This window comes from Saccopteryx bilineata, chromosome 2 (assembly GCF_036850765.1).
Source record: "Saccopteryx bilineata isolate mSacBil1 chromosome 2, mSacBil1_pri_phased_curated, whole genome shotgun sequence".
In the NCBI taxonomy this organism is placed as follows: Eukaryota; Metazoa; Chordata; class Mammalia; order Chiroptera; family Emballonuridae; genus Saccopteryx; species Saccopteryx bilineata.
In genome coordinates this window covers 232,670,329-232,685,850 of record NC_089491.1, presented here as the reverse complement: position 1 = coordinate 232,685,850, position 15,522 = coordinate 232,670,329, and the positions used below count along the sequence as shown (strand labels likewise).

The window sequence follows — 15,522 nt, the reverse complement described above, 5'->3', positions numbered from 1 at the left end:
TCTGTGAGTGTGTGAACCGTCTGTCCACATGGAACAGCATTACTCCCTTGGACTACAACCTATGCTGTGTTCAGATCTATGAAATTCAGTGCTGGTTTGAATGGTCATGAGTTGAGTTACAATGTGACATTTTCCCTCTTTGAGGGCTCTGAAGAAGTTGTCTCACCCCCAGTACCCCGCCCCCATCCTGCACGTTATTTTTTGGTGGAAACTTCAGTCGCGTTTGATAAAGAGGAATCAGATAACGATTCTTAAAATCGTCGAGATGATAACGCGCGCCATAGAAGGAAGTCGTCGTGAACTCAATTTGTAGCGCATCCTGTCATCTTACAGACATGGCAGGAACCTTCAGCTTGATCAAATTAGTTTCTGGCTCATGGTATGAAGGTGTGGGTTTAAAAATAAAATATACATAGGGATGGCAAATGAGCACATGTAAAGATATTAACACAATTGATCACCAGGGAAATGCATATTATAACCACAAGGAGATACAACTACATTCCCACTAGAATTTCTAAAACTTATAAGACTGAAAATACAATGAGTTGGCAAGAATGCAGAGTAACTCTGACACTCATACACTAACTGGGCATGTAAAATGGTGCAACCACTTTGGGAAAACTTTTGGCAGTTTTTTACAGTTAAACACACACTAACAAAATGACCCAGTATTCCACTCTTATGTATTTTCCAATAAAAATAAAAATATACATCTACACAAAGAAAAAAAATATCTATAAACTTTTTTTTTTTTTTTGTATTTTTCTGAAGCTGGAAACAGGGAGAGACAGTCAGACAGACTCCCGCATGCGCCCCACCAGGATCCACCCGGCACGCCCACCAGGGGTGATGCTCTGCCCACCAGGGGGCGATGCTTTGCCCCTCCGGGGCGTCGCTCTGCCGAGACCAGAGCCACTCTAGCGCCTGGGACAGAGGCCAAGGAGCCATCCCCAGCGCCCGGGCCATCTTTGCTCCAATGGAGCCTTGGCTGCGGGAGGGGAAGAGAGAGACAGAGAGGAAGGAGAGGGGGAGGGGTGGAGAAGCAAATGGGCGCTTCTCCTGTGTGCCCTGGCCGGGAATTGAACCCGGGTCCCCTGCACGCCAGGCCGACGCTCTACAGCTGAGCCAACCGGCCAGGGCCAAAAATAAAATATAAACTTTTAATAAGTGTTATCCTCCCCCCATCCCAAAAAACCAAGACATTCTGGAAAATTTAAGGTTACTCTTCAGGATTAACAGAGTTCTGCTTATTAGCTAGCGGCTTGTCACAGAGTTGTTTAGAGCAAGCAGGTCATAAGGAACAACTGTGAGGAACAGACTTCTTATTTCATCTAAAGGATGTGAGCTCCATTATCATGTAATTACCCTTTGTCAACATCCCAGGACTAGTGTCTTTCATGTTTTTTAACCTAAAAATCCTCAAATTCATCTAAGCAACCTGCCTGCCTTGTCCCGCTTACCTTCTTCCTTCAGTTGCTAGGAAACTCAGGTAAAATTTTCTGGTCCACTGCTGGTGTCTTTTCCAGGACATCACGCCCGGTATTAGCTTATCTCACTATGACCTCCACTTCCACTATGGTTTTTGCATTGGGTCGTAATGTACATATTTACGTAAGTTTTTGGAATAGTTTCATAAAAAGACCGATGACAAATGTGAGAATGAGGACATGATGGAGATGTGGGAACACATGAACTTTCACCCCCTGAAGGGGAAAGGAAAGGTCAGACGCAGAAGTCAGTCTGAACGGCGACTTCCTATGACACAAGAGGCGGCGTGGACTTCGGGAACAGGACGGCAGACGGGTTCCTGACTGGTTTCGCATCAGCTTCCCGTTAACCCTTCACTCCCCCTCACTGTGCTGCCCCTGACAGAGGCAATCCCGCAGTGGGGGCTGCGTTTCCGTGTCTGTGATATTCTCAAAGAACCAATGACAGATGCTGTCCTTCGCGTTCCTCCCGACTCCCCAAGGCTGACACTCATTTGAGTCTCATTCCACTTAAATTACAGCAATAAAGAAATATAATGTCAATCCACACTAATTATTCTAAATTGGTAGGCCATAGCTCACTCATTTCTAATTGCTGTTTTTAATTGTTTCCTCAGAGTACTTTCAGATAGTAAAGCTGTTCTGCACACTCAAGTCACCGTGAGACACGTGGGCCGGGAAGGCCTAGAAAATGCAAAGTACAATGAAGTAGAAAGAAAGGTGCAGTTTAGATACTTTTGGTTAAGATTTCTTTAGTGGCGTTTTCCCTGGTGTCACAAAGTCCCCCGGTTTTCATCCCTCCACAGTCCTCACCCCCAACACAGGCCTCAACTCCACCTCCATGTCTGCACGCTCCTCCAAACCTCACTTCCCCGCAGAGAGCGTAAGCATCGAAGAAGCCACACACGCTAGTTCTGGGGTCCTTGTATTCTGGACCTTTTATGTATTTTATTGGTTGATTACAACATCTCATTCACCTGAAAATCAATTTTTAATAATTCTCGAATAAGTCGTGTGAGAGAAAGTGACACGGAAAAGCACGAAGGTACAACTTGAGGATCGGAGCTCGGCCCCTGGGTCCCTATGTCAGCGTGGTTTCTGGGGCCTCAGTTTCCCCATCCATCAACCAAGAAAGCAGGGTGCTGAGATCTCTGAAGGCTCTCCTGGTCTAATTTATTTATGTGATATTTTATTTGTATACACATTACTTTTAATTCTCATACATATGTGCTTCCTGTAGCTGTTCATACTGATTCTGGGTCTGGTTTCTGTCTCTTTACCACTTAGCTATAATTCCTAGAAAAGGAAGCTACGTATATTATGCTAACAATGAATAAGTGTTTCTAACAACTTTATTTTGTTTTTTAAGAAAATACAATTTTTCCTTAAGATAGTCTGTAGTTTATTTTTTTTAATTTATTTATTTTTGGAGAGGAGAGAGAGACAGAGAGGGAGAGAGAGGAGACAGAGACAGAGAGAGAGAAGGGGGGAGGAGCTGGAAGCATCAACTCCCATATGTGCCTTGACCAGGCAAGCCCAGGGTTTCGAACCGGCGACCTCAGCATTTCCAAGTCAATGCTTTATCCACTGCGCCACCACAGGTCAGGCATAGTCTGTAGTTTAACACGGACAATTTCCTGGCATGATAGCATGTGTGACCTGCCCTTCAGGCTGACAGGCAAGGGCTCCTCACGGCCACAGGATGGGTGCTTTGTGGCTCTCACAGCTGAGAGCACCGTGGGACACAGCTGTCATGGTCTCAATGGCCCCAAGTGTCCTCCAGCTCCAAGCACGACTGGGTATGGGCAGGACACCTGTTCCCAGGACTCTTCCCAGTTACTCAGTGCACAGCGAGGGTTCGGTGTGACTTCCCACAGGTAGAACAAGAAAGCACAGAGCAAAAGGTAGACTGGAAGTTTAATATATGTCTGCATCCATATGTGGTTGTATGTATGTTATAAGATATTATATATAGTGGTACATACTGCAACGTGTATAAACAGGTAGTCACGCATGTTATATGTATTACATATAATACATATTAATTATATGATTATGACATACATTGTGTCATTATTGTATATTACATATATGCATACAGAGAGAGAGAGAGACTAATCTTAAAAACCTAGGCTTTCTGTTGCAAAAAACAGAAAACAGAAATTTAAAACATCTTTTTTATTGGTGCTTCTGGGGTTGTTGCCTTTATTTTAAAAGTACTGCTTTAAATACCAGCCCAGTGCTTCCTGCCTGGTTCTCTGCATTCAGAGAAACGTGTGCTCCTGTAAGAATCCAGCCCTGCTTTCCTTCCAGTAATCTGGAAATTGAGGTGGGAGGTCAGGCGAAGCCCGCGATGTGGGGAGGGCAGCCTCGCAGTGAACCCTGTGCCGCTCACTGTGCACGAGGGAGACACAGCATCACGGGCGTGGCCAGGGGACCCCTGGGCTGGGAGCAGCTGCCCTGGGGTCCGAGGCCCACACACAGGACCAGACAGAAAAGCTACTCCACAGAAGTCTGCAGGGGACTGCCATCACCCTTCCCTTTAGGTCACGGGTTCTTGACCACTATAATGAGGAAGAAGAAAAGAAATTCCTAAAAAATTTACATTTTAAAAAGAAAGTGAGGACCCAGGGCAACAGGGCCCTGTGTGCCTGGTTGTTTAATTTCAGAGAAATGAGCAAAGTTCCATCTCCACGCACATCTCGGTTCAAACCCACACAACAGAGCAGTGCCAACACTGCGGAGTGACAGCAGGTGCCCCAGGCAATGGTCATCAGCTCCCTCTGACAGACAGGGACACAGACTTATGAGCAGGTATGGGGTGTGGTCAGGTTAAGGGTCCCCAGAGCTGGAAGTGTTCCTATTTCACTGTCCACTATGCCAAACTGCATGGGAATAATTGTTAGAATAATTTAGAAACTACGGAATGATAACGTCAACCAGTCACTTCTAAATTGGGTGAAGAACATGAACAGGCACCAACACGAGAGGCACATTTGCCAACAGTTCCACCATGTTAACTACTCTAATGGGCTTCCCGTTTCCATAGTCATACTCTTGTCACCGTCATCTATTGATAAGCAAGGGTGACGGCATACATTCCCCATCCAGAGTATGTAACGAACGTCATACACTGTTTTCTAAGCTTGTTCTATTTGAACACATGCACTCTACCGTGAGGATGAGTCTGTACCGCCCTTTTCTTAGGCGTCTCCCACTCACCCCTGTGAATAGGCAGATGGCTCTTGATGATTCAGTGGACATGTCTAGAAACAGCCTTGGGGTTCAGATCTATCCTGAGAACAAAAGAGACGCACACTGCCCAGAATTCAAAAGGCAAATAATGCCTTTAGACCTGACACACGGCTCTGGCTGCCTAACCCATTCTTAGCAGATGAAGTACAATAAGCTCTTCTACAATCTACACTATAACATAGGCAGGTCTTCAGAATGCGATCTCTATTTATGGGTTGCCAAAGAATGCAATCCAACATTTCAGAAGCTTAAAACTTTCTTTTGAAAAAGGAAAGAAAATGCTTAATAGTGGTAAGGGAATCTTCATAATGGAAAAAAAAAAAACCCTCTGAGTTTCACTATCTAGTTCCCAATTTGAATTACAAAATACTTTTTGGTTCTGGGAATTATTTTTTTCAAGGCATATTTAGACAATTTTTCTAAGAAAAGGAATCTGTGCAAATAGTTTGCTTGAGTATTCATTCAAAGACATCAGCACTTCCTGACTGCTAACAGAGTATGTTACAATGCTGAAATCAATATTAAAAGTTGAATTATTTTTAAGGAAGTACAAAAACCATCTTATAGTTGAAAACCTAGATGATAATGAATAGAAACAGCTAACATCTGATTTTCTGCAAACTCGTTAAAGAATTCCAAAGATGTACAACTATCACATCTTATCAATAGCAATTTTTCTACGAAGTTTATTTCTCTAATGATTTTTTCTGACATATGCTTCTGTCTTTATTTTAATGATGCTCTCAGAAAACCCTTTGTGTAGTGTAGCGTGTGCAACTGACAATCGCTTTTTTGTTTCTCTTGTTACAATTAGTTACAAATCTTTCTGTACTGCAGAGCTGATGAGAGCAGTAATAGCAGAGGAAAACTTAATATGGGTTGAGTTTTTTTTAAAAGTCTTTACTTTTTAGAAAACTGTTAAATTAACATGAAAGGTTGGGAAGGTAGTACAGAGGGTTCTCATACACTCCATATCTTATTTCCATGTCATTAACATCTTTATGAGTATGAGGCTTTGTTAAAATTAATAAACCAGTATTTATACACTACTATTAAGGACTATCCACCTTTACTCAATGTCCTTAGTTTTTACCTAATGACCTTTTGCCATTGCAAGATCCCATTCAAAATGTATTACCCATGTCTACCATGTCTACTTGGGATCCTCGTGGCTGTGACAGTTTCTCAGACTTTCCTGTTTTTTGTTTGTTTGTTTTTTGTGATACAGAGAGGGACAGAGAGAGGGACAGATAGGGACAAACAGACAGAAAGAGAGAGAGATGAGAAGCATCAATTCTTCACTGAGGCACCTTAACTGTTCATTGATTGCTTTCTCATATGTGCTTTGACCGTGGGGGCAACAGCAGACTGAGTGACCCCTTGCTCAAGCCAGCGACCTTGGGCTCAAGCTGGTGAGCCTTGCTCAAACCAGATGAGCCCATGCTCACGCCGGCAACCTCGGGGTCTCAAACCTGGGTCCTTCACATCCCAGTTTGAGTCTGACGCTGTATCCACTGTGCCACCGCCTGGTCAGGCTCCTATTTTTTTAAGTAGAATATTGGCCAGTGTTTTGTAGAATGCCATTTTTCTTGTGATATTTTCTTGTGAATGGAGGGGGAATCTGAATTTGGGGAAGGAAAACCAAAAGGGTGAAGTGCCATTTTCACCCCATTGTATTCAAGAAGGTAAATACGACCAACTCAACTTATCGTCAGTGATGCTAACCTCCACCGCCCGTGTTTCCGCTCCCCCATTTATGTATTTAATTACATATTGATCCATTTAACTGTTTATCTATATCAGTATGACTTCATGGGTACTTTGGTTCACAATTTACTTTTAACAGTGTTATTGCTCAAATTATTCCGGCTTTAGCCATGGGGAGTACTTGGTGTCTGTGTCTCTTTCACAAATTCCCATCAATGAGATTTTTTTTTTTGAGCAGTTCCTTACTTCCTGGGACTCTAAGAAGCTCCGCAATCCTCTTTTATGCTTTCTTCTTCAGCCCCCAATTTCCCATTTCTGTAAGGGTGCCTGGCTGCCAGAGGTGTGCGCACTGCTGCTGGGTGGTCAGCGTCCAAGCCCTTTCAGCTGACATATCAGGAGATAAATATATCTGGCGACTCAACTGGGGGCTGAGTTTTAATTCATCAAATAAAAATAGATGTTTCACCTTAACATAACCTATAATTTTGAACTTGCTCAATGCAATATATAACAAGTTTTAAAACTCCTTTTTTAAGGGAAAGAGTTGGTGGTAATGAGCAACTGTTAGTCTCCAAATTGATAACCGGTGATGACAGTAACAGTGAATCAATGAATTTCTATTAAGTAAACTCTATAAAAATCGACATGTTTGAGCTCATTTCAAAACGTTACTCAGTAGAGATTTAAAAAGTGTTGGCCGACTTCTGTGTGCTGCTTTGTTTTGGGTTTGCTTCCTGTAGTCAGGATAGCAGTAAACTCTTCATAGCAATAAATTCCTCATTCGTCAAATGATGTGCGATGGGAGAATGCTGCAAGTGTATTTAGTTAACCAGTGCACCAAATAATGTTAAGGAATTTAGAGAGTGAAAGGAGGTGTTTTCACTGTTGTATCCTGTTACTATGTTTATGGGTAAATGATTTGTGGTCAATAGCAGCTGATTGTTCATAGAGTCAACACCACTGCTTCTTAGTCCTACTTTGTAGCTAATCTTACCATGTATGTTAACAGCATTATACAAAATGATGTGCTTAAAAAATCCTTTAAACCTTTAATAAGAACAAAAAAAGAGTGAAATATTATCTAAGCGACTTGGGAAAGTTATTCTAATTTTTTTTTTACTTTATACTTAGTTGTTCACAAATAAATAAATACCAAATTAAATATTTTTTTTATCTCTTTACTGTTTTTGTTCTCCCCTCCAGGATGAACCATTTTTCCAATTGGCTTATTATAAATAATATTACAGTGTTGATGTAACAAGATGGTGGGTTGTTGCAATTTGGTATGATGACTTAACCTCAGTAGTAAATCAAGATAAGAAATTTATGAAGTTTATGTAACTGGTATATATTCTTTTTAGTTTAAATCTTCCCATTTCTCTATGAACATTTATCATTGAAAAAACCAGATATGCCTTTAAAAATAAATAAGTAGGTTTAACTTTTAAATACAGATAGATCTTTGAGTTACTACAAATTATATTTCTGGAAAGTATAGTGTAGATACAATATAGTTTTTCTTTTTAAAACAATGTTAAAATGTAAGTCTAGTGGGAAAAAAATGCTCACATGGCCAGACATCCAACTGCTTCTTCAGCCTCACTCAAATTCTGTCCACCCCCACTCCAGAACTTTGCATACAATGCTTCAAGTATTTTAATGTTCTCTACTATGCAGAAAACATTTTCACAACTACACAACCTATTCTGAAAGTATATCACTTTTTAAAAAACAGAGAGAAGGAGGGAGCTCCCTTCATCAACTCAACCACATGCGATGCATCGTATGTAAGACACCACATTTCATCTTTGCGTTTCTTCTTCTACGGCTGACATGTCACACACATACATGCATGTGACTGTCTTGAGATCAATTAGAAAAAGGCAGAAAGGTGATTCCCCCCTGCCTGAAATTCTCCATCACACTTTCTTCCAGTTGCAATAACTTGGGAGAACTTGTAGATGACATGCTCTACACCAGTAGTCCCCAACCTTTTTTGCACCATGGACCGGTTTAATGTCAGAAAATATTTTCATGGACCGGCCTTTAGGGTGGGATAGATAAATGTATCACGTGACCAAGACAAGCGTCAAGAGTGAGTCTTAGATGGATGTAACAGAGGGAATCTGGTCATTTTTTAAAAATAAACATTGTTCAGACTTAAATATAAATAAAATGGAAATAATGTAAGTTATTTATTCTTTCTCTGCGGATCAGCACCAAATGGCCCACGGACCGGTACCAGTCCATGGCCTGGGGGTTGGGGACCACTGTCTACACGATATGGGACAATTATGAGTGAAATGACAGAAGAGGATTGAGGGATTATGGGAACACCACTACTGCATCCATGTCCGCTTCCTCAAAACCATTCCTATTAAATGCACAAACTAATTACAACAGTGGGTCTGCAGCAAGACTTCCCCGGAAAATGGACTGCCTACCTTCACCCTTTCCTAAGGAGAAATTCTGAGAGTCCAATGATAATACCAACTGTCCTTTTTTGCCAACTGCCTAATAGATGCTCAAATATAAACCACACTAACTTTAATTTATGTAGCTGTCCCTGAATAACTTAGAGCAACAACTCATTTCTCTTGCATTTGATTTCAGCTTTGTGTGAACAGTCATGTGCGTGTGCCCACAAGTCCACACATGATGCAGCACCTTTTCACACAGGGAGACTGAGCCACAGTGGGGGGGACAGCTGGCTGCAGGTGCCAGCCTTTCTACTAAGCACTTGAACTTTGGCCAAGGGACCCAGTCTTCTCAATGGAAAGTGGAGATCAGAAGCCATGTTGGAAAGTAGCCCCGCTCAGGTCTACCCCGGGTGGGTCTGTAAGATAATTGTTACTTGAAAAGGTGAACAGTGCAGACAGAATCATAAGGTGAGGACAGTGCTCACGGGGAGACGCATGGTAACATTAGCCAGGCATTCCTTCTCATCAAGTGGTCAGGGCTCCTCGCCTGGATTTTTAAAGGCCAGTTGGAGTTGGGACCAACGTGCTCTGTCAGGGTGAGTGCACCTCGGGTGCAACAGATCTTTCTAAACGGAAGCCAGAGGCTCTGCTCCTGGCCCGGCAGCATGGACCCACCCGTTTGTCCCCTCTTCACCTGGGGGGGGGGGCTGGAGCCTCTTCTACGCTGACTATGCCCATGACATGAAAAATCTAAGCTGAAGGTGAACTGGAAACTCTTTAAGAATAATAGTAGAAATTAAAAAATAAAGTTAAAAAGTGCCTGCATTTCAGGCCTGGTGAAAAACTTGTTATAACACAGATCATAAATCTTCAGAACAGCAGCTTCAAGGGGCAGGTGCCCTGCTGTGTTCTACCCTGTCGCACACCCTTCATCCCGACTTGTGTCTGGTTAATGGCGGGTGAGTCAGGACTTGATGAATATTTGTAGAGTGAAGAACACACATGATAATGATGAAAGAATCAGTAATGAAATATTAAAGTTGTGAGTTGTATGCTCAAGCAAAAATATAAACAAATGTGTAATAAACATTACTTGGAACTCTGGGGGTCCTTGGGTGAAATGTTAAAAAAAATGATGCTACAGCACACTTGACAGTGAAGTAATAGATATTTACCTAGTAATAGGTAATTATATGGTCATTTAAGTTTCCATATTCATATACATTTCCACAACATTTCTCTTTATATGCTGTATTTACTTACATAATAATAATGTAATATTTATTTAGTGGTTTGCTAGAAAATTCAAAAATTAGTTTATTTGATCCCTGTGATTCTAAAAGCAGGTGTCATTACTGCTAGTTCACAGAAGAAGAGATTTGGGCTCAAGGAATAGTAAATGCCTTATGAAATTATACCACATCACCTATTAGGTTCTTGTTCAGAAAGAAAATATCAGCAATTTTAGAAAGTAAAAACAAAACAATTATAGTTGACTCTTGAACAACATGGGTTTACAGGCAATGACCACCATATACTTGAAAATCCACATCTAACTTTTGATTCCCCGAAAACTTAGGTGTCCCTTAGTATCTGCAAAGAATTACTTCCAGGAACCCCCACAAATACCAAAACCCATGTGTGCCCAAGTCCCTTATGTATGATGGCACAGATCAGTGCATATGCCCAGCCCGCCACATCCACGGGTCACCCACTGCAGATAAAAAACAGTGTAGTTACTGAAAAAATCTGAATAAGTGCACTTGTGAAGTTTAAATCCATGTTGTTCAAGGAACAACTGTATAATGTACTCATATACTACGCAAAGCCATTTCACGTTCTAGCTCACGTCCTCTTAGCAACGGCATTGTCAGGGGGCAGTTGTTTGGGTTTGCATTTCTTTAGTAGTGAGTGAAGATGAACATCTTTTCATATATCTCTTGGCCATTTGTCCTCTTGGGAGAAGTGTCTGTTTGGGTCCTCTCCCCATTTTTTAATTGGATTGTTTGTTGATGAGCTTTGGGAGTTCTTTATGTACTATATTTTGGATATTAACCTGTTAGTAGAGCTGTTGTTTGTGAATATCATCAGACTGCAATTGTTTTAGTTCAATTTTTCAAAGACAAAACCCAGGCCTAGTACTAGACACACATCTACTAAGCCTGGGGGATGGGACATAAACCTGTGCTTTCTGACAACACATCGTACTTGAAGGCCAGGCTACCCGCCACTTAGCCCTGAAGACTGTGCCTTTGCCAGCACCTCTGTGGTTGTGTGTGTTGAGATGATGCACGAATATATATTATGTAAAGATACCTTTCTGTTATTATTATCAGAAACATGCTGTATCTGTCCCAGAAACTGCATGTGCACATGAAATTGTTTTTCTTCTTCTCTCTCCCTCCACTAATAGTGGTGTTGAGTCACCATTTGCTCCGGTCACCTAGATCCTGCTCTGTTAGGTGTATGTTGTGGGGCCACATGAGGAGGAGGTCTGTAACCATAAAACTCAGTTGTGTGTGTGTGACATGAACTGGTTGTCCACATTCACTGGGGTAACACGAAGAGGCAGGAATGACGTTGGCATCCCTGAAGAAGTCCCAGGCAGGACCCTATCTCTCTTCCATGCAGGCTGCTGGGAACCCTCCAGCGTGTGTAAGGCACGTCAGTACACACAACCTGTAGGATTCTCTTCACGTTTCTGAACTATAAGATTATGAACTTCAACAGACATTCAGCATCTGTGCATGAACCATATGTCTGTGTACCCTCAGTGACCTCTCTGATGTGCAGGATGCATACACTTTATCTGAAATCTTTTACCATTCACTCATTTTCCTCAAAAGTCGGAGAGCATGCAGACACTCTGGCAAGAAAGCAGGTAGGTAATTAATCCATCCGTGCATTCAAGTGCTTCTCTACCTAAGCACGGTGCCGAGTGCCTGGCATTCGTGATGTGTGTCATGCATGTTCTGAAAAATGTACAAATTAATAATCAAGAGCCACTTTCTATTGGTGGGCTGGTTGGTTGGTTGGTAGGTTGTCGGAAAGAGAAAGGAGTGATAAAGGATGATAAAATGCATTTTAATTTTTCTTTTTCCTTAAACATGCATACACACACACTTGCTTGGTTCCCCAACTCACTTAATATTTTGTGTTTGTTGTTAAGACCTAACTGAGAAAAGAAACTGTGGAGAGGCAGGTTTTCTTCGAGCTAATGCTGGTTTCCATGGTGCTGAAATGCCCATTTGAAAGTAAGCAAGGACCTCAGGCATGCAGGGTGGGGGTGCCCACGGCAACCACATGTCACTCAGAACCGGAGTGAGACATCTGCACGCACACAGACACCACCAGGCCACGCAATCTTACTTTATGCCTCCCGGCTCTCATTTAGGAAAAGAAAATCTCATTATCTTGTAGCATATATTTAAGGTCAATGAATCACATTGGGTTGTTTTCACTTTGGAAACTCTTTTTAAATGGATGAGTGTGATTGCTTGGAGCTTGGATAAACACCCAGAACGTGAACAGATACATCTTAAAACATCGTTTCCCCCACCTCCTGGGATTCCTTCAGGTGCAGGCAATGGAGGGGAGGGAGATGCTACCTAAAATTTGTTGTGTTGGGGGCAGGGGCTGCTGTCGGCTGGCATAGCCACATCTCCTACATCTAGATTTGTCTCTTTAAAAATGTATAATATATAAGCAAAACACCAATTAAGTTCATAAGCACTGTAAATTGTAATAGTCTCATTTATTTTCTATTGTTCACAGGAATTTTGTTTTGTTACCAAAGTCTGTAAGGTTGATTGCATCCAAAAACAAACAAACAAAAACAAACTCACAATAAATAACAACAAGAACGTTAAAGCTAAAGCATATCTATTGAAGAATATTTTAGTTATGAGTGAATTTCTTTTTTGTAAAAAGAATACTTTATGACTCTTTTAAATAAGCCAATAAAAATACATGTTATCATCACTATAGTCTAAAAAATACATCTTACTCAAGTTAGTATTCAGGATCTTTTCTTTCCTTAAAAATTAGATATCACAAGCCTAGAAAAAATGCATTTCCAGGTAGTAAACTTCCATTTATTTTCTTTCACATGGAAATGTTCAGTTAGAGGATCTAGGTTCTGGACCTTTGCAAAGTGGTTTGCTCCCCGCAGGTCAGACCTACTGAAGTTATTGAGGGATTTCAGCCGTTCAGGAGTGTGGGCGGGCTAGTGCCCTGCAAGGCTCCTGGCACAGTCTGTCAGAGCCTGGGAAGTGTGTGGGTTGGAAGGTGCCAACAGTGGGAGCCTGGAGAAGCTGGCAGACCCCTGGTGTCACATGACACCTGTGGCTCCCTGACTCTGTCTCTACAGAGGGAGCACAGCTGGTTGGAGGAGGACAAACTGAACTAAGCGAAGAGACATTGGGTTTAGTTTGGATAGGAGAAGTTAACGATGGGGAAGAGCTTTCTCAATGCAAACAGCACCCAGAAACTGCTCAGTGCCCCTGCAGACCAGATCCTGGTTGTCTGCCCTGCACATTTTGGTACCTGACTACACACTAGCAACCTCCATCCCTGGCTTTGCCTCATCTAGGGCCTCAGGATCCCTGCCTTCAGCCTTCTTGTCTCTTTCCTTTCCCCTGAGATGGAAGTCCAGGCTCTTTCAGGAAGGCACCTCTACTGAGGACTGGAGCACACTCCGTGCCAGGCAGGCAGATGGGGGAACAAACGGGGCCTGAGGGGCCTGCTCATGGTGCGGACCGATCACCCTCCCCAGTTCTCGAACCCTCAGTCGGCTGTCACATCCAGCCTGGACCCCATGGTGGAACCCTCCAGACTTTGGAGACTCCCCGTGGAAGGACCCAGCTTAGGGACGAAAACTTGGAGGCTCGCGGCTAGCAGGCTGTGGGAAATCCCCACGTCCCTCGTGGTACCCCAATTCTATTCGAGATCTGGGCATGTCTGCCAAGACCCAGAGCCCCGGAGGCGCTGGCCAGGGACCAGGGCTGCGCATGTGGAGCGCCTTATGCCCACCCAGACTCTGCAGAGGGAGAGCGCGTCTCAGCACCCGGGCTGCAACCGCGCGACTCCGCGGCCAGAGCAGGGAGCCAACGTGGCAGCCTGCACCCCGCCGCCCGTTCAGGCGCCGAGAGCCCAGATGGAAAAGCCCGCCAATCGTGCCCACAGCGAAGCGGGGACGCGGCAACCCTCGCCCCAGCCCGCCGCACGCTCTGAACCCCAGCCCCAACCCCCAGCCTGTCCCCGCGCCGGCGGCCCGGAGCGTGCCGGGCTCACTCACCGATCCTGAGCACCTGCGGGGCGGCCTGCGGGAGGACGCAGCAGAGGACACAGAGCAGCGCGCGGCCGCCGTCCGCGGTCCAGAGCCCGGGCTGGCCCAGGAGTGCGCGGCGCCCCATCTTCCGACCGGCTCAGTTCACGCGCGCTAGACGCCGCCGGCCCGGGCCGGGTCCCGCCTCATGCTCCGGGGACGCTCGGCGTCTGCGCCCTGCGCGCTGCCCGCGGACAGACCGAGAGCACGCGCGTGGGGACGCGTGGGGCCGGCGAGCTCCTGGCTCCGGTTTCGGCCGCTAGCCCATCGCCGCGCCGCGCACCGATCGCGGATCCGCGCCTGCCGCTCCCAGAGCGCGGAGCCCAGGAGGAAAGTTGCCGCGGACGTGCGGGGACTCCTTCGCCGTTCGTCCTGAGGTCCGACGCGAAGTGGCGGAGAGTGGTCGGGATCAGCGGGAGGGCGGGCGGGCGGAGCGGGGCGCTAGGGCTGGGTGGGTGCCGGGAGCCAACCAGCAGGTGTGCGGGGATCGCGGCCACACCACCTCACCGCGCCCCGCCCACACCGGCCAGCCCGCCCGGCCTGCGGTGACACCCCCGCGCACACGCGCGCGCACAGCCTTCCAAACCCCCAACTCTGCGCGGCGTTTGGGGAAACTCGGCCGAGCGGCGAGGGGCGGGGCTGAGCGGTGCTGTCCCTGCGCTCCGGTAGGGGCGGCGGACACGCGTGCGTCCCATCACTCGATGGAGAACCGTGGGCTCTTAGGGCCCTTGTGTCCGAGCATGACAGAGCCCTCTGTAACTCCGACACAGTGAAGGGCAGGGGGAGGGCGAGACACCCGCCTCCAGCGGCAGAGCTGTATCCAGGTTCCGACCTGCAGGATCGCCTAGAAACCGCGTCTGGAAACACACGGACACACGCAGAGTGGGGAACTAGAGGGGCTTCCAGAGCCCTCGCTCCTTCTTTCCATTTCTTTTCACTGTGGGTTCGAATGCTGGAAGGCCGGCTACATCAGCAATGTGCGTTTGGAAACGGTTCCTCTCTACAAGGATGAGGACACTTCCCCAGGGAAATCATCAGCGTTTCATCACTTTGGCTTAATTTCCTTGGAGCTTTGCGCACAATGTTCCACATAACTGTTGGCTAGTTCTACACTGACATTCAGAGATTTTTTCCCCCCTAGGTAAGATTATTGCACAAGTGACCGAAATTGAATGACTGTATCTGAAAAAACATGTCCTCGCATATATGACCCCAGAAGAAGAAACAATTATAAAATAAACCTACGATGTAATCATTTATTTATTTAACCCATGTCTACCGAGCCCCTTTATGTCGGTCCAGGGAGGTGCTTTTCACTTAAGAC

General features: G+C 44.9%; 1 protein-coding gene across 4 annotated transcripts in view; it reads right to left on the bottom strand.

The window, feature by feature from the left end:
- GRIK1 (glutamate ionotropic receptor kainate type subunit 1) overlaps positions 1 to 14,569 on the bottom strand; it is a 332,731-nt gene extending 318,162 nt beyond the window's left edge. For all 4 annotated transcript variants that reach the window (XM_066259567.1, XM_066259565.1, XM_066259569.1 and 1 more), the window contains exon 1: positions 14,169 to 14,569. In XM_066259567.1, coding sequence (XP_066115664.1) covers positions 14,169 to 14,286 — 118 coding nt within the window. In that variant the 5' untranslated portion in view covers positions 14,287 to 14,569. The remainder of the gene's footprint in view (positions 1 to 14,168) is intronic.
- Between the last annotated feature and the right edge of the window lie 953 nt (positions 14,570 to 15,522).